The sequence below is a fragment of the Leptomonas pyrrhocoris genome, assembly GCF_001293395.1.
Source record: "Leptomonas pyrrhocoris isolate H10 chromosome Unknown, whole genome shotgun sequence".
NCBI lineage: Eukaryota > Euglenozoa > Kinetoplastea > Trypanosomatida > Trypanosomatidae > Leptomonas > Leptomonas pyrrhocoris.
The window spans coordinates 69726-88366 of record NW_015438386.1 but is presented as its reverse complement, the minus strand read 5'-3'; the positions used below and the strand labels follow the sequence as shown (position 1 = coordinate 88366).

Below are 18641 nucleotides of genomic sequence, written 5' to 3'. Positions count from 1 at the left end.
TGGGGTGTGATGTGTGGCGTGGCTGGCAGCGGTTTGCGGTGATGTACAGCAAGAAGAAACCGCCCGCCGAGGCCGCTGTAAGAGAAAAGAAAAGAGAAAAAAAGCCGGTCTCCGCTGCTGTGGGGCGGTGCAATTATTTTTGCGTGCGGTTGTTCGCTGTTCGCTGTTCCTTTCCCCCTTTCGTTCTCTTTCCTTTCCTTGTTCCTCGCCGAGCTGTTCGATGTATCTGTAGTGGCGAAGCGCCGTTTTGCGCCCTTCTGCAATGTATGAGGGTGATGATGCTTGTTGTTGTTTTTTCCTTTCGGTTTGAGCTTCCCGGCCTACGACGGCCGCGGCGCTCGTGCCTCCCTATGTAGAAGAACAACGCACACCGAAGAAACGAAGCGGGAAAAGCGCTCGGTCCGATGCGGCGTGCGTGTGAATCTTTCAAGAGAAGAAAGTGTGGCCTTTCGCGCTGGTGTGCGCAGACCTTGTATTTTCTTTTGAAAAGGAAGGCGTCCGTCCAAGACGGGGAAAACTCGTCACTTAGAGATAAAGGTTGTCTTTTGGACTCGCTCTCCGAAAGCTGCCAGAGCGGTCCTTCATCGCACGAACTCGCACGCATGACACCAAGTCTTCTCTTTCTCACTTTCTCACTTTCTCTCCTTCCCCTTTTTCCTGGGCATAGCTGCCGCTTTATCTCCTTTGCTTTCGTTCCCCCTTTTTTTTTACTTCTCCTTGCAGCGCCACGGCGACGAAGCGTGGACGTGTGTCGACGGCAGAAACAGCCAAAAAATAGTAACCGCGAGTGTATACCCCTAGTGCGGCCGTCGCCGTGTGTCACGTAGCACCTTCCACGTCGCCACCTACTACTACTCTCTCTGCATGGGGCACCTGATCGCACAGCATCTCAAACAAGCAACCCAACCACAAAAAGGACGTCCTCTCTTCACAGGCGCCCCCACGATATAACAGCGTGTGTGAAAGGTGGTATTTCTGTCATTGCGCGCATCACCATCCTGAATTATCACTATTATTATTACTGTCATCAGTATTACTTAAAACAGGTTTCCTTTTCGCGTCTCGGGTACTTGTTACTCTTTTCGCCAGTTCTACGAGTCTTGTTGGCGACTCGTATTCGTGCTGTGGACGGTGACGGACACGGTCTCTCACTTCCTTTCTCATTTTTGCGTCTGCTGGCATTCGGCATTCCCACCTGAACCTCTACCGTTGTTGCCGTGAGTTGTTCCGCGTGATTTCCGCGCCCCTTGGTTTTTGGGAGGGGGCCTTTTCACAGGGCGAGTTCGGCTCCTTTTTTTTCTATACACCGTTCTTGTTTTTCATCTTGTTTCATCTTGTTTCATCTTGCTGTTGTTCCTTTTCCGATACAACACTCCTCCGCGCTTGCGGCGATCAAACCGGCGGGGGTGTGCTTGTGTGCCTGTGTGTGTGTGCAGGTGGAAGTGGGCTCATCGGCATCCACGAACACCAACACAGACGTTATAAATAATAATACAAATAGAACGCATTCAGCGCCGTAGTGCTCTCCGCGATAGTTTTTTTTCCCGCACCGCCACCGAATGTCCTCCGCATCTTCGCACTCCTCGGAGCTGTCCCGCTTCTTCTCATCGTCCACCTCGTGCGACACGACGGTGGCGGAGCTGTGCGGCGGCGGCGGCTCCGTCATTGCGGAGCCCAACTCAAAAGCAGGGTGGAGAACTGCCTCGCTGTGCCTCTCGGACAGCAACGGGCAGTCGCAGTCGGGCCGCCTCGATGCAGAACCGCTGCCCACCACAACCACCAACGATGACGCCCGCCTCCTTCCGAAGGAGCGCATTCATCACTACATTGACCAGTGCGTGCCCCCCGACTTAATCGCGCACCAGCGAGCCACTGACGGCCGCGTCGTGGTGCAATTGTGTGAGGAGCTGCTTCAGTTTGGTGGGCCAGCAGCGTGGGCGGGCCGTCTGCCGTCGAACATCTTCAGTGGTAGCGTGCACGACGCGCCTGGCGATGTCGCGAGCAGCGACGGCGAAGCGAGAGCGGTGGGCGAGTTGCCGGCGTGCATTGCGGCAGCGGCGCTGTACTGCAGCGACGACGTGCCCGCCACATGGGACGAGGACGTGCGCTGCAAGGTTGCCGACGACGCCGCGCTACCCACCGACACGGTCCCGTGGGGCTCACTGACGCGGCATCTGCACCAACTCGTTGTTCGATTAAATCAACTGATCACTCGCGAGGGCACGCACTTCCCGTGCTACACCTTGCCCTTTCGCCTGCAGGCGCGTGTGACGCCGGTGCTGTACGGCTGGGCGACGTGCTGGCCGCTGGCGGAGGCGAACGTGCGGTGCTGGGAGTGCGTTGTGAAGGCCTTCCATGCCGCCTGCGGTGCCCACCAGCCTCCAAGGGATGAGCTGCCGTCCTCGGCCGTCGAGGTGCCGCCCCCGCGCTCTTCGCCCTCTCCTTTGCTGGAGGAGGCGCCCCCTGACGGCGGCGACACGCGGGTGCGGTGCGCCTTCACGCTCCCGTGGAAACCGCTCGCGGCGCTCTTTTTGGCGGTTCTCGAGCCGGCCAACTCCCGTCTGCCTTCGTGGGTCGCGATGGTGTCCGCCGTGCGGCGGGAGCTGCCCGCACTGTGCCGCCGCGCCTCTCCCTTCTTCCCCGCCGAGGCCGTGGACGGACTCTGGGGCCTCATCTGCAGCGACTTGCAGCGCGCGTCCGGCGGCGTGGCGGCCCTTTCGCTGTTCGTCCAGCTCGTGCCGTACCGGCACCTCTGCACGGCCTCCGCAGCGCCGCCCCACCGCAGCGGTAGAGATGAGGCGAGAGCGGAGGAGGAGGAGGGGAGTAGAGAGGACGGCGAGGAGGCCGTCACGGGCGGTGCACCGCGTCTCACGGACCGCGCACAGCAGATTCTTCGCTTTTTACTCGTGGAGGCCGCGGCGTGGTCACCGCCAACGCCGCCGAACCCGCCCGTCGCCGCAGGGCCGAAACGGCAGCAGCGGCGGCGGCAGCGCAAACCGCGCTGCTTGTTGATGCCGTGGCGAACAGCGGTGGTGTTTTTCGCCAGCTCCCTCGCGCGGGCACACCCTTCCGTGGCGGGCCTCGGCGACTACGCGGAGCCCCTCTTCACGGCGTGGCTGACCGCGCTGGCGTTGCCCATCGGCAGTCCAGCCGGCATGACCGGGGCCACGGCCGCGGCGGCGGTGTCACGCGTGGTACGTCGACCGGACGCCGCCGCTGCTGCTGCTGCTGGTGTTTTTGCTGCTGCTGTTGGGGGCGGGGGTGGTGGGGGAGGCGGTTCTGGCCAGCGAGGTGCGGCGGAGGTGCGACCAGGCAAGGTCGAGTGGACGGCCGCCCCGTACGCGCGTCTGCTCAGCGCGTTCCCCGACAACGCCGAGTCCCCGCTCTGGCGCCAACTCGAGCGGTGGATTCGCGCGACGGGCGTGTTAGTGCGTCCGGGCCTGCCGTGCACCCCGGGTAGCGCGACGCAGCGGGTGTGTGAGTGCTACTGCCTGCTGGCGCGTGAGGCGCTGCGACGGGTGCCGAAGGGACACTTCCAAGAAGAGAGGCGCAGCGACCGCCGGCAAGACTCCACCCGCAGCGATTTCAGTGCGGCGACGAGCGTCAACGCTGAAGTGACGTCGTCCACCGGCCCGCCCCCGCGGTCTGGCCGGTTCTGGTCCCCGCCGACCATCGACAAGTTCGTCCAGCTCTTCCTGCCCTTGGCGGTGGCTGCATTTCAGACCCGCGCCCCGTCCTCCACAGGCTTCCTCATCTCGCTCTTGTACATGTCCCCCGCGATAGCGCTGCCGGCGCTGCTGACGTGTGTCGACGCCGGCCTGAACAGCCCGACGGAGGTGTCGGAGCAGCGACGCACGTCGGGGGTGCTGCTGATGCACGCCATCGTGACCCTCTTCACTGAGGACGAACGTCTCGCCAGCGAGGTCGGCCAGGCGGCACGCGAGACCGTCGCTGAATACACCCAGGGCTGCGTCTCGCTGCTGCTTTCGCTGGTCAGCCCGAGCACGCCGGAGATCGCGTCCTCCGTCCTGACGTTGCTGGGCGTTGCGGTGAGCTACATTCCCACCCAGATGCTTATGCAGTCGTCCTACGAGGCCGAGGCCTTCGGCACGGAGTACGCGTCGCGTGTGATTCCCCTCTTCACCGAGCGTGGTGCGGAGCGGGGCCGCGCCAGTACACCTACTCATCAAAATCAGATCGAGGCCTTCCTCTACGCCCTGCCCCCCAGTGCGGAGGCCATGGTAACGAGTGCCGTACTGAGAGAGGCGCACAATCGCGACCACGGTAATCGCATGAGCGCGCTGGTGCGCATGGTGGCCGTCGTGGCGCCGGCCGAGACGTGGAGGTGTGCGGAGAAGACGTGGCTGCCGGTGCTACACGACCTCTCCGCCAACGACGCGGAAGTTGAGTGGGCCGGCGCACTGCTCGCTGCCTGCGTGTCGGGGCTGGGCGAGCGAGTGCTTGTTCGGGCACACGCCGCCGACATTATAAAAGCAGTGCACGTGCAGCTGCGCTTTCTCACGAGCAAGACGCGGCGCGGCGTGGCGGTGCAGCTGACGCATGCGCTTGTCGCCTCTCTCATGCGCCCGTGCTGGACGGCGGCGTCGTGTTTTACTGCCCCCAAGTGGCGGCGCGGCGCCGGCAACACCGAGGCCGTAATCCCCAGCGAGGACAGAACACCGCTCTCGCCGCCGATGCGGGCGACGTCCAGAGCTGCGATGCGGAACGGGACGGCAACAGCGGCGCGTGTGCGGGTGGAGTGGCCAGATGCCGACGAGGATGTGCGCCTGGCAGCGACGTTCTTCAACGACGCCCTTCGCGACCTCGTGCAGATCGTGTCGAACGCACAGAACATTCGTGTGGGCTCCCCTGACGCTGCGGCGGCTCTGGACGCTTCCTCGCTGTCGCGCCGCTTTCTTCTGTGCGCGGACGCCAACAACGTAGCGGCCACGCCGTCCCCTCGCAAGGAGCTGCGCGGCGTGTGCGAGAGTGCGAGCGTCGTCAACCCCCACAGCGTCGTCGAAGGGGCACTGGAGTGGATGGTGCGGCTGCTAGAGATATTCGAGTGGATCTACGTGGAGCCGTCCCCGTCCGTGGCGAGGACGGCCGCTGTTGATGCCGTCGTCGCCGCTGCGCGACGGGGCGTTTGCTGGGCTGACCTGAACCCCCGCTCGGCGTGGAGGGCGGTGCGTCTCCCCGCCGACTGCCGTCCGGCACTTTCCCGTGCGGCGCTCTTTGAGGTAGTCTATACACACCTGTGCCTGCCCCTGATGGACCACCACGTCCTCACCCCGCTGTCGAAGGCGGGCGTGGAACTGCGTCCACTCTTCCTTGCGCTCCACCCGTCGTTGGACACGACGGTGCCAGCCGCTGCCCAGGAAGGCTCGTCTGCTGGAGTGTGGAAGGAGGACAGCGTGGTGGACTGGAACTGCGTCCGCGGCCTCCTGCGTTGGCTCGTGCTGAGTCAGATCGACTGTCCGCAGCAGTTCTGGTTGCCGCGCAGTAGCTTCTATTGGTTTTGGTCCAAGGTATCGGCGCACAGTCCGTCGTGCCGATCGCGCAAGAAACTCCCGCTGAGTGGGTGGGCCAGCCGCTCGTTGCAGCTGCACGTGGAGGCGTCGGTGGCTGGGTATCTGCCGGTGTCGCAGGAGACGCTGTCCCGCACCGTGTCGGTGCTGCAGTGCATGAGCTTTTCCCCCCACGAGCGGGTCCGTGCCTCTAGCCTGCACCTGCTCCTCGACGACCAGCTGATCGGCTCGCTGAACGCGGCGTCGTTGGTGCTGCTGGTGCGGCGGCAGGACGCCCTGCTGGCTGCGGTGCTCACACAGTGGATGTCGCTGCGGGACGAACGCGAGGCTTTGGCGGCAGAGGCGGGGAAGAGCAGCGACGTGACCACACTGCCGCCGCGTACTGTGGCAGCCGAAATGGGGCGTGTGAGCGCTTCACCCCCACCGTCGTCCGCCGCGGCCCTCCCCTCGGCGCTCCTTCGCGCCTTGCAGGAGTCCACCAGCGGCACTCTCCAGCTCTTCGCCGCCATGACGCTCCAAAGCCTCTTCACGAAGGCGCCCTGGTGGGGGCTGCGGGCGTGGCGGGTGCTTGTGACCTTCCCCGAGGAGCTGCGCACCATGTCCACCGCACAACTTCTGCCGTTGATACAAAAATCGTCTAATTCACTCCTCCAGGTTGGTACGACAACGAGTCGGTCCGCGCCGTACATGGAGGTGCTCCTCCAACTGGCTGGCCGCCTCGTCGCTGCGCACCCGACGCGTACGGTCGTGCTGCTGACTGTGGCGAACCGCCTGTATTGGCCCTCCCCGCAGCGGTGGGTCTCGCTGCACGCCGTCCGGCTGCTGGCGCGGCTGGCGGAGTCGGTGCACGTGGAGGTGCGGTCAGGCGCCACGAAGCTGCTGAGCGCGATGGCGGTGCACGTGGCGGTGCGAGAGGTGCGAGTGCCCGTGTACTTGCTGGGGAGTACGCAGCCTGACGAACTGGGGCAGACCCCTTCTTCTTTTCTACTTTCCGCAGGCGGCGTTGACGCGCTCGGCGAGGAGGAAAAGCAAACCCACCACGCCGCCGTCTGTGCGGTGCAGGCTTCGCTGCAGAAGCTGAAGGATGTGCTGCCTATGCTGCTGCAGTACGTGCGAGACAAGGGCCAGGCATTTCCTCTCTGCGTCATCACGGTGCCGAAGTCGGCCGCGGTTGCCGCCGGCCTTCCGCTGCTCTCGAGCGCCGCCTTAACGGCTCCACACGGCAGCTTCGTGGACAGTCCCAGCTTTGTGAACGCCCTCGCTGGCGAGCTGCCGCCGAACACGCCGGCGTACCGGGCGGGGTGGAGCGAGCTGTTGTTTGGTGCGGCTACCCGTCCTGCGGGCACGCACGACACCCCTGCGACTTCTTCCTCTCCTGCACCGTCGGCATCACCGCCGTCGTGGGCGCTGCGTGTGCTGACGCTGCCCGTCGAGCGTCCCGTTGCCGGGGCGGCGCCGGAGGCGTTGGCGTTCAGCGTTGTGAACCTCCTTACCTCCGCCCACGACGGGTCGGCCGCCGCCACGCAGCGCGTCGCCGATTTGCTGACGTGGGCGGAGGAGCAGCTGCAGCGGTGGGTCGATGCGCAACACACCGCGCACGACCACCACGCTCCGAAGACCGGCGCGTGGCCGTCCACTGAAGAAGCGACCGAAGGGTATTCGGCGGCTGTTCAAAGAAAAAGTGATGCCGGCCGAGCCCCCGCAAGACCAGGAAGTGTGGAGGAGGACGAGATGTACCGCTTATTTCTCTCCGTGTTGGACGTGGCAAGCGCGGTTGTCCAACTCACTTCGCAGACGGCGCCAGCGGTGCAGGCAGAACCGCACGCCGCCGCAGCCCTCTCTGCGCTTCGCACACGCGCGTTGCGGCTTTTCCTCGCGACCCTGAAGTGCCTGTGCAGCCACGCTGCCGTGCCGCACGCAATCATGCAGTCCATGATGATCCTTGGCATATCGGCCGTCGGCGGCTTTATCTCCGTGGAGGAAGCGTGGTGCCTCATCGAAGGCGTTTCTCAGCACCTGCGGTCGACTCCGGTTGAGGCCGCAACGGCGGTGGGTGACCCCAAAGCCACATCAGCGAGAGCAGTGGCACTGCAAAAGGCCCCCGAGAACGGCGGCAGCGATACGTGGTCCCAGCGACAGCTTCGCCGCATCAGAGTTGTCTTCACTCTCGTGAAGGCCGTGCCGCTCATCGTCGCGTCTGCGCTGCTCCCTCGTCTTGCTGCCCTCGTGGGCGAGCACGAAGGCGCCTACTTCGTGTCTCCGGCCGATCAGGTACGGCAGTGCGCCGCCCAAGTCGTTGCTCGTCTCATCACCATGGGCTACCTCCACAGCGAGGCCCTGGTGGAGTACAACCAGTGCTACCCCGCTGCCCGGCAGCTTCTCTCTCTCCTCCTCGATAAGGTGAACGCGCAGGTGTTTCAGGGAAAGCTGTCATTTACGTCTCCGTTGCAGGGCCGCGGGGCGGCGGCAGAAGAAGCGGAGGCGAGGCCGGCGCTGTCTTCTGCGCCTGCGCCTCTGCCCCTGCCATCCCCAAGCACGGAGGACCTCGCCCTCCTCTCCACAATGGCGCTCACCCTTCAGGCGATCCCGATCGACACGTATGTCGACTTCGTGGACGACATAGTGATGCTGCTGTGCCGCTGCCTCGACTTGTCTTTTACAAAGATGCAGCACCTGCACGCTGCGGCGGAGGCGGCCCTGCAGTCCCTCGCTGTATCGTGGCTACCGAAGGCGCACGCGCATCGCCTGCTGGAGCATCTGTGCGCCATCTGCGTCGGTGCGGTGCCCTACGGTGCGTCGCGCCGCTCCAAGACAGCCTGCACCCGTGCCCTGCGCTTCGTGGTGTTCCGCAACCTGCACCGAATCGGTAAGTACGCGATGATCCTCCGGGTCGGCGACGCCGCGCTCGCCTCGCTGGCGCACCCGAGCGCTGCGGTGCGCAACGAGGGCAGCCAGCTCTTCGCCATTCTCACGAAGGTGGCGTCGGAGGCGCAGACGCGGGTTGTGGTGCAGGCCATCGCCTCCGAGTGCCGACAGCTGACGCAGAAGGCGGTCACCATGACGCCCACCCAACCACCGACGCCGCCGCCACCACACGTGCAGTCGGCACCGGCGCAGCTGTCGGACGTCTCGAGCGGCCCGTCCTCGCCGGAGACAGAGGGGACGCCGATGAGCCTCTCACGCAGCAACGACCCTTCCCACAACCGTCGCATCGCGGTGGTGCAGGCGCTGGGGGCGGTGGTGCTGGCAGACCCCGGCACGCCCTCGCCGTACGTACCGAAGCTGATGCAGGTGCTGGCCTCCTGTGCGCGTGAGGGCAACACCGAGTGTGGCCGCTTTGCGAAGCGCATCTTTGAGCAGTGGTGGCACGCTCATCGCGAGGGGTGGGAGCAGGAGTATAGGAAGTATTTTACGGCGGAGCAGGTGGATTCCATGACAGACCTACTGTTTGCCCCCCGCTACTACGCGTAGTGGCGAACGGTGTTTGCGTCTGTGTGTGAGCGTCTCTCTCTGTGTGTGTGTGTGCGTGTGCGATGGCAGTTGCTTGTTCTAATACGCGGCGTGGCACGCTTTTAAAAAGAAAAGGGGAAACGGCGTGCACCAGTTTAGCGCGTTGGGCGTCTTCCGCGAAGTCAGCTGGCTTCCTGCACTTCCCAGCCGGCATCGCTGCCTCTTTCTTTTCTGTTCTCTCTCTCTCTCTGGAGGAGGTTGTTCGTGGCAGGTTCCTTTTTTTTTCTTCTTCTTCTGCCCCCCTCCTCCTCCTCCTCTGCTTAACGGATCGTCATAAAACTTCGCGCAGGTACGACGACCACAAGCGTGCTATCCTTACTATTGTTCATGTTATGCTGCGGTGTTGTACAAGGAGGTGTAGGACGAGATGCCTGGCCACGGCGGTGCTGTCCTGCAAGTTCTGGCAGGAGCACAGAAGCGGTCTGGTCCCGTCGCCTCTAACTATACTCCGTTACGGTACGGCTCTACAGGCCGAATCAACCCACACAAACACACACGCCCACGCCCACTCAAAATCAAGATTTAATGAAGCGCAACGAGAACTGTAATGAATGGATTGAATCGCATTCTTCTATTCTGCCAGTTTATGTGCGGAAGGAAGATCTCCTCCCCGCTTCACATGAGAAAAAGAAAGAAAAGAAGGCAACGACGGCGTTCTTACTTGGTAACGCCGTCAGCGCCATCTCGACGTGTATGCTTGTATCGTCTCTCTTGGACAACAACAAGGCCAGCAGCTGCACCTCTTTGGCGCAGATTTTTTTTGTTTGTCGAAGTGCTTCCCCGTTTTTTGTGGCCTTTCTCTCTGCAGTTTCATCCTCCTCTACGCCCTTCCACATCCCCCCCTCCTCCTCCTCGAGTTTTTGTTTTGCGCTCCCTTCGCTTCCTGCGCCTCAGTGGACACAGAGCGACATCCACACAAGTTTAGCGAGAGAGCAGCGCATCGCCTCCCCTCCTCTCTCCCTCTTCCTCTATCTTCCTTTTCCTTTTCTCTCTGTATTCTTCTTTTTTTTTTTTAGCTTTGCTTCCTGTAGAGATCGATCTTCCTCGTACACTGCGATTGCCGCCGCTTTTTTCTTTCTGCGCTGTCTCTCTCTCTCCGTGTGTGTGTGTGTGTGTGCGTGTATGGCGGTGCTGCCCCATTCATGGTTCATTCGTATTACTATTACTCAATTACGTCTCTGTTATCTAACTATAACAACGGCAGAAGCGAAAAGAGATTCTCTCGCATCATCTCTTCCGCCTTTGTATTTCGTACAGCTCCTTTTTTTTCTCTGTATTGCATTGCCTTGTATATATTGATTCGTTCAACGCTGAGTGCGTGTGTGTGAGTGTGTGTTGTGTGGGCACGTGTAAGGTACACGCTGTTGGTGGCTCCTCGCTTGCCGCGGCCCCGGCACGCTTAGCAAAAAAAAGGAAAACTTTAAACAACAGCGAGAAAGAGATGACGAAGCGCTGTCGTGTCCTCCCACCATACTGAGGTAACGGCATTTCTTTCCCGCGGAGAAGACAAAGACAATAATAAGGACGAAAAATACTTCCTATACGTTAGAGCACCGGTCACTCTAACAGAAGAGCAGCGCGGCTCGTCAAACACCACCACCACCACCACCAACATCGTCATCGTCATCGTCACAGGTGCATAAAGGAGATATAATTGAAAAGTGTAGTGATTGCAGAGCGACAACGCCCCGCCCCGCCCCGCCGCAACGGTTGCAGCGGAGTCTCTTTTCGCGGATCATCCGGAGTGAAGACCCCAGCGGCTTTCGTGCTTGTCGAAGCCGTTGGGCAGAAGAAAAAGGAAAGAAAGACCCCCCTCTTTCGCTCTCAAGTAGCTGTTGTGTTGTGCTTGGGGACACTATGAGCTGCACTCCTCCTCTCCCGCCCCTTCGCACCACCGCGGAGCGCTGTCCCTGCCTCGATGCACTGACGCGGCTGGACGACCCGTACAGGTGGAACACGGAGGGTGACCCTTCGCTGCTCTTCGTGAACACCACAGTCTCCCCAGGTGCACCTGCAGGACAACACAACGTGTCCATCAACGCCGCCGCCGGAGCAGCGTCACTGCCGCAGGAGCGGTTTGTTGGTAAGCACGGCGCGACGCGTCACCCCACCACCTCGACCGGGGTGCCGGATCCGCAGAGCCCCATCGTGCGGTTTTACCCGGTGGATGGGCCGTCTTTGACGTCCACGTCCGCGCCGGCCGGAGTCGTGGCGCAGCAGACCTTCCTCGCTGCTCTCATCGACCGCTTCATGGCGCTGCTGATGCCCTCGACGGAGCGCCTCCTACGCGTGCGTGCGGCGCTGAAAGGGCTGCGGGACAGCCTTGGCGGGGTCTCACCCTCCGCCTCTACACCGGCTGCCGCACCGCCAACTTCGCCCAGCTACCCATCCGACCTCTCCGTCTGGGCCTCGCAGCGGCTGTCGAACACCTCGGAGACGGCGCTGGTGCCGCCGCGGCTGTGCGTCACGGGCGTCGCGGACGCCGACGTGGACGACGTCTTCCAGTTCCTGCTGCACCGCGACGCCGCGATGGCCCGATGCGGGTCCTCCGGCCTCGAGCCGGATCGCCGCTCCGGCCTGCACAGCGCCGGCTCCGCGATGCGGCTCCCCCGGCCCGACAGCGGCTGGGCAACGCCGACGCACCTCCCACCGTGGCCCTCTGCGGCACAGCGGCGACCACGCATAGATGTGTACTCGTCCACGGCAGTAGCGGGAAGAGGAGAGACCGCAGGGGGTGACGGCGCGGCCACCCGCAATGGAGCAAATCCCTTCCCGGCGGTGTCGCCCACCGACAGCGCTGGGATGGCGGTCTGGGGCAGTGGCCTGCTGTCGTCGAGCAGCACCACGCTGAGCGACGATGCGGCGGCGATGGTTGTGACGCCTCCTCTGAGCTCCTTCCCCACTACCCCACCTCATCCCTTGTCGGGGTTCGCGCGGGTCATGACGGAGGTGGACCGAGGGCGTAGCACCGACACCCTCTCGCCGGGACAGCTTGCGCTGCCCACGCTGCAGCACCGCGCAGAGTCCGGCAGTTCGTCGGCGTTCACGCGCGAACGATATGCGGAGCTGCCGCCGATGGAGCGTAATGGCATCCCCCACACTGTCTTCGCAGCCTCCAAAGCAGGGGGACCGGCGGCAACCACCACCGGCCCCAGCCCCACCACAAACCCCACTACCACCACCACTGCCGCGTACCCCTGCGCCCGCTCTCCTCACCCGCCGCTGCCTGCCGCCCCGGCAAACAACAACCTGCGGACCGCCAAGTCCTCCCCGTATTTGGAGTCCGACACCCTCCGCTCGTCGCCAGTCTTAGCCGGCCTGCAGCGGGAGAGCAGCGGCGGTGGCGGCGTGGTGGCAGCAGGAGAGAGCACGGAGCTGTCCACGTCGCCGCCTCCGGTGCCCACTGAACGCACGGGCAATACGGTCGTGATGTGCGGCGCGGCGGACACGGAGGGTGCGGGGGAGGAGGCGGCCGACGCGGCGAGTTTATCATCTACAATTCCTGATTTGGGCGACACGACGCCGCCGACGGTGGCGCTGCGGACGTCGTCGATGGTGCACCGCGTGCCCACCACAGCCACCGACGCACGCGCCCCCCTCCCGTACGTTGCGTCGCCTCTCGCCTCCCCCGTCGAGACCGGCGCCCCCTTCCGCCGCCGCACCGCCGTCCAAAGCGGTGAGCCGCCCACCGTGTTGCTGAACCGCACTGCGTCGCAGCACTCCGGGTCGGGTGAGCCTCAGCGCTCACTTCGCAGGGCGGCCAGCGGTGCTAGTCGCAGCGGACGCGAGGACTCGACGGTGCTGTCGCCCGGCTCCTCCTTCTCGCCGGCGGCGACGCGGTTTGTGCGGCGGCTGCGACGGCGCAGCGTCGCCTTCACCGCCGCCCAACTGCGCCTCACCGCCTGGGATCTCTTCCACCCGGAGCGGCTCACCGAGCAGGACCGCGCCTTCTTGCGGGCGGCGCGGAACTCCATCTCGGCGGTGACCTCCCCGGAGCTGGTGGGCCGCTCCCAGAGGCGTGGGGGCGATGAAGGGGATGCCGCTGGTGGTGGAGCCGGAGCTGCCGCCTGCGTGCCGCGTCGTCAGAGCTCGCCGCAGCTGTCGCCCAAGGCGTCTCCCGTCGGCGGTGGGGCCTCGTCCTCGGGGACGGGTGCGCTGCCGTGGATGGTCGGCATCAGCGAGGACGGGATGCTGCGCTGCGAGGCCCCGCCCAACGCGCACACCGCCGCTTCCGTCACGGCGTCCCTGCCCGTCGCCACCACCTCGGACTACTGCCTGCTCTGCATTCCGTTTGAGGCAGCGTGCTGCTTGCCAAGGGAACCTTCCAGCGGTGGAGGCCACAGCCCAGCGGCTGCGGACTGTTTTCCTGGTGCCGCCGCGAACACAGACGAGGTGACGCGGGCGCTGAATGTGCTGTTTGGCCCTTTTGCCGGCTCGCGGCCGCGACGGCGATCGGCGCTGCCGGCCACGTCCGTTTTTGTAACCCCAGAGAACCCCGGCAGCCCCGCTGCTGCTGCTGCGACGGCGGTGGGTTTTGCCAGCAATCGTGGTGGCAGCAGTGCGGGGGACAACCAGGTCGCCTCCCTCTCCTCGCCGCCGTTCTCTACCCTCGTCTCGCCGACCCGTGAAGCGGTGGGCACGTTCGTCTTTCCGGCGCTGGGTCGCGTCGGGAGCGGCAGCGAGGTGTGGCCGCGGGAGTCCGAGCGGTCGTGGCGCAGGACTCCGTCGCCGTCGCTGGAGAGGTCCGTCGATAGCGAGCACCGCAGTGGTGGTGGCGGAGGGGGCGGTGCGTTGGATGGGTGGCCGTCGCGTGCGCCGGCGGCGGAGTCACCCGGCCACGACGGCCTCTCCAGCGTGAGTGCCCGCAACGTCGCATTGTTTTTGCGCAACGTGACGGAGCGTCTCGGCGGTGGCGGCGGCGGTGATGGCGGCAGCACCGTGGACGACTCGCAGTCCTCCGTCGCGCCGGGTGCGTTGCTTGCGGCTGCGACAGAGGAGTGGCTGTGCCCACTGCGGCAGGCATTGGTGCATCGGGTGGTGTTCGTCCTCGTAAACTCGACGCCCCCTTCTTCCTCGCCTCCAGCGGAGTCACCGTCGCTCCCTCGAAAGCCGTCTGCGGCCCACGCGACGGTGGTTCACAACTTTGTCTCCTTTGTGCAGCGGCGCTACGGCGTCGCGGTGCCGCCGTGGCGCGTCGTGGTGTTCAGCTACCGCGACAGCGTCATCACCCGCAACTTCTTGCTCTCTTATTTCGCCGAGGCACACACGCCGTTGCCGCCGTCGCAGCAGCAGGCGGAGGGCGTTGCATCGACCACCAGCGGGCCGTCAAGAGACCGGCACGATGGCACCCCGGCCAACGGAGGCACACCAGCTGGCGCGAAGAAACCCTCCCCGCTCAATCCCCTTCTCCCACGGTTGCCGCCGCTCCTCGCGAACGGCAGACGAGGGAGCACACTGCAGCGGCTCACGACGCTGGTGCCCACCCCGCCCGACACCAACGCACCCGCCTCGACCGCTTCGCTGCGAGGACCGCGGCGCAGCTCGCACAGCAGCTTCGTCCGGTCCAACTCGCAACTTACCCTCACCAACGCGCTGCCAGGTAGCGCCGACGACCCCTGTGCGAGGTCGCACCCGGATAGCGAACAGGAGGAAGGCGGGGAGGTGGCGGCGCGGCAGAGTGAGGACAACGCGCAGGACCCTGCTCGCGCGACAAACGTGCTTTTTGCGTTGCTGACGAGAGACGTCACCGTCCCTCCGCTGTCGGACTCCATGACGGTGTACGCGCCGTTGATGTCCTACACAAGCAGTCTCGCCGCATCGATAATGCCGCCTGTCCCATCGCCACCCGTGTGCAGGTCGACGACGTCGCTGCCGTCGCTGCGGCACGTCGCTGACGCTAAAGAACCGCGTGAGGAGGAAGACGATAAAGCAGTCCATTCGACCCCCACCCCCACAACAGTATCCATGCCCGCCACAGGACCAAACGATGGACCGTTGTCCAGTACTGGGAGGCACCGCGCGTCCGTTCGCCCTCTGTCTCTCCTCACAGCATCGGAGGAGCGACCACAGCGCGAGGTCACGACAATGACGAAAGAGGAACGGGGGCGCAGCGCAATGGCGTGCAGGCATGCGCTAAAGGTGATGTGGAAGGAAAGCGGTGCTGCAGCTCTCAACAGCGCTTTTCGCCTCTTCGAGCACGACGCCGCTGCGCATCGCACCTCCCACGCCGCCTTCTCGCTGATGGCGTGGTCTTGTCAGCTGGGGACGTTACTGCCGGCCGCTTTGAAGGAGGCACAGTTGCTGTGCCGACGTCTGCGCCGCAGCCGCCGACGCGCGGCGCAAAAACAGGAGAAGCTGCAGAAGAGCATCGACCTGCACGTCAGCGACAGTCCAGCGAAGAGCATCGCGGCGGTGGAGGCGCGCGTGCAGGCGGGCTTCGCGGCCATGACGCGGCGCTTCGCCCACGACGTGCGGCGGCTGCTCGTTGCCCCGGCGGCGTCGCAGCCCGCTGCGGCAACTCGAGCAGCGGCGCCGTTTTCGGCCTGCAGCGGGTCTGCCGCCGCCACCACCACGACCGCACCCTCCTCCGCCTCTTCATCGCGGCAGCGCGACAAGTCTTCGTACCCGCCGCTGGATGCACTGCGCGTGTACGAGACCCCCGCGTTGCGTGACGCGTACCGCCGCCTGGTCTACCACGCGCAGCAATTCCGCGACTTTTACCTCCACGGTCAGCTCCCGTCCGAGACCGGCGGCGAGGCGCAGGAGCACGACCGAGACGGGATGGATGGCGCGCAGCAGCGAAGCAGCCGTGCGGAGGGCGGCGAGAAAGGCGGGGAGGGCGCGGCGGGGGTGGGGCGGTGCGCCTCCCTGTACGAGCGCCGCTACAACGCGTTGTGTGCGCAGGTGGAGGCGCTGTCGACGACCACCGTGGAGGGTCCGCGAGAAGAAAGGAGTGCCAGTCCGCCAACGAGCGCGTCGACCTCCCCGCGAGCCGCCAGCGTGCTGGCTGCCCAGGCGCCCCTCGCGCTGCCCTCCGGAGGCCCACGGAGTCGCGTGTCGCCACCGGGGTCACCGCCGGGGCGTGCGAGCGAGTTCGCCGAGGAGCCGGAGCGGCGCCCGATGCCACGCGTCGACCGCAGCACGCCTCGTGAGCGGCGCGTTTCGATGATCGCGAGCGTCGGTTCCTCAGCTTCCGCATCGCGTCGGAACAGCTCGACGAGCAGCTGCCTGCGTCCTTCACCGGTGGAGACAGAGGCGAAGACGGTGTCGGAGGTGGGGACTGCCGGTGTTTCGCCCAGCGACCGCATCCGTGACGGCAACACGGGCGCGCAGATGAAGGAGGGAGATCTTTCGAACGAGGCTCTACTACCGCTACGCCACGCGGGGCTTCTGCAGCGTCGTATGCGGATGGAGCACCAGCTCATCGCGCACGTCTCGCAAATCAACACGGAGATCATCAATTTTTTCCTCTCCACCTGTGTCGCCGCGCTGCCGCACATCCAACGCAGCTGCGTGCAGGCCGAAGTGGAGCGGCTGGCGGAGGCGCATGCGGAGATGTACTCTGCGTTTGCGACCACCATGTACAGCCACAAGGACGCCGCGGTGACGGTGTCGCGCATGTACGCCAACCTCGAGCAGTGGACGGCGGAGGTGGGGCCGCTGCTGTCCATGGCGCGCTCGCGACAGTATCTCGAGAAGTTCATTGCCCAGCTGCGTGCTGTGCTGTGCGAGGATCAGATTCGCGGACTGGCCGCCCATCGCCGCAGGTGTGAGGTGAGGAGCAACGGCCAGACCGCAAAGCTGACCAACGCAAATCTGACTCGCTACTGCACCTCGATCGAAAAACCTGACCAACGCGCAGAGGACAAAGCGAGGAAAGAGGAGTCGACGGTAACAGCTGCAGCCGCAGCCGCAGCAGCGAGGCAGCCGTCACAGCGCAACCCATGGACATCCTCCTCCGCAGACGCCTCGAAGTTCACCGGTGCCGCTGCAGCGGCTGGTGCCATTCCCTCCACAGAGGTTGGGCTGCGCTCGGCACGGCTGCTCCTCTACTTCACACGCCTTGCCTGTAAAGCCGCTCCCCTGACCGGCAACAGCACCAGCGGTGGCGGCGGCGGCGCGGTCTGTCCGCCACACCCGCGCGGTTTGGAGAGCACGTCGTTTGTGCAGTCCCCCTCGATGCGGCAGCCGCGGCCGACGAGTGCAGCCTCCACACTGACGTCGCACACTTCCATCTCGCGTAGGCGCGGCGGCAACGGCGGCGACCTCGACGACACGGCCTCCTTGATGAGCATGTCAGCTGCGTGGAACAGAGAGGAGGATGCGCCGCGCAGCGCCGGCCTCCTTGCCGGGTCCATCAGCCGTCGCTCTAACCGGCGGTGCGACGAGGACGCAGCGAAGGCGGGCGGTGATGGCGGGGTGCTGGAGTCCTTTTATGCTGCGTCAAGCCCGCCCTGCATGGGGGCGGTGTCGGCGCAGTTGACGGCCGCGCTGGGCGGGGCCCCGAGCGAGCCTGCGGCGCCGCCTTCGGTCGGGTCCGCGATGGCCCTCTCCCTCTCACGGCACTCCCGGCGCGGCCACACGACGCTGACCGCGTCGGAAGACTCCGTCTTGACCTCCTCCGCCGCGCCGACTCCACCGCTCGCTTCGCACAGCAAGCGGTGCCCGTTGCAGCAGCGCCACAGCCGTGGCAGCAAAGGCACTGCGGACGACGCAGCCGCGGCGGGTGTGTCCGACAGCGCCACCACGACCACGACCCCAGTCAATGCCGCATGGTTAACTCGCTTGAAGAAGTGGCGTGCCCGGCTGCCGGAGTCGGAGCGGCCGGCGGACATCACCGCGGCACCGCTGCTGTGGCTGTTGCTGGACACGTGGGATGAGACGCTGCTGCGTTTGCCGTACGGTCTTCTCCTGCATCTTGACACCGCACGTTACGCCGCGTTGCTGAACTCGCTGAGCAAGCCGGTGATGGAGGCGCAGCTGGACTTCAGGGCACGCCTCACGGAGACCTCAGCGATCGCGACAACGCAGCTGACGGAGTTGGAGAGCGACCTGACGCGCCTGCAAGGCGACAACGGCGAGCTTCGCATGGATTACGTCGCAGCGCTGAGGTCCATCTTCGACGAAGCCACCGTCCTGGCGACGCCGCCAGACGAGGCGGTGCACGCGCGTTTCTTTGCGTAGTCACACGATGCTGTTCCTGCGCCAATACGGGGATCGTGCAACGCGGCGGTTCGCGGCAACGTTGGCGCATTTGCTGCGTGGGTAGACGGCGTTCTTCTTCTTTCCATTATATATACCTTCTTGCTTGCCTGTCGGCATCGTCTTCTCCCTTTCACTCCTGCTTTCCCTCTCTGCAGCGCGAATGGGGCCTCTCTCATGTACAGCATACTCATTCAGTTTAAGTCTGTATGTCTTGGATTCGTTTCTGCGTTTATGCGATGAACTTGCATGCGTTTATCCCGCGCACGCGGCGTGAGGGAGGTGTGCTTTTTAAAACACTATTTCATTTGCGTCCTCTCCTGCTTTGACTTCCTGTGTCCCCCTCCTGTGCTGCTTTCGCCTGTGCGTACACCACAGGCGGGGAGAAGGGTGGAGGGGAGG

General features: G+C 64.5%; 2 protein-coding genes across 5 annotated transcripts; both read left to right on the top strand.

The window, feature by feature from the left end:
• Positions 1-666: 666 nt before the first annotated feature.
• On the top strand, positions 667-8999 carry ABB37_09267 (hypothetical protein; the record flags this gene model as incomplete). 2 transcript variants are annotated; one of them, XM_015808650.1, is made up of 1 exon in its annotated part: positions 667-8999. In XM_015808650.1, exon 1 carries the CDS (start codon positions 1560-1562, stop codon positions 8997-8999), a length of 7440 nt encoding a protein of 2479 aa, XP_015652701.1. In that variant the 5' UTR covers positions 667-1559. The 2 variants fall into 2 exon arrangements, with proteins under 2 accessions (XP_015652701.1, XP_015652700.1); XM_015808649.1 differs by having other exon boundaries at positions 723-8999.
• Positions 9000-9326: 327 nt separating this feature from the next.
• On the top strand, positions 9327-18221 carry ABB37_09266 (hypothetical protein; the record flags this gene model as incomplete). Of its 3 annotated transcripts, none has more annotated exons than XM_015808648.1 (1): positions 9327-18221. In XM_015808648.1, exon 1 carries the CDS (start codon positions 10896-10898, stop codon positions 18219-18221), a length of 7326 nt encoding a protein of 2441 aa, XP_015652699.1. In that variant the 5' UTR covers positions 9327-10895. The 3 variants fall into 3 exon arrangements, with proteins under 3 accessions (XP_015652699.1, XP_015652698.1, XP_015652697.1); XM_015808647.1 differs by having other exon boundaries at positions 9343-18221; XM_015808646.1 differs by having other exon boundaries at positions 9932-18221.
• Between the last annotated feature and the right edge of the window lie 420 nt (positions 18222-18641).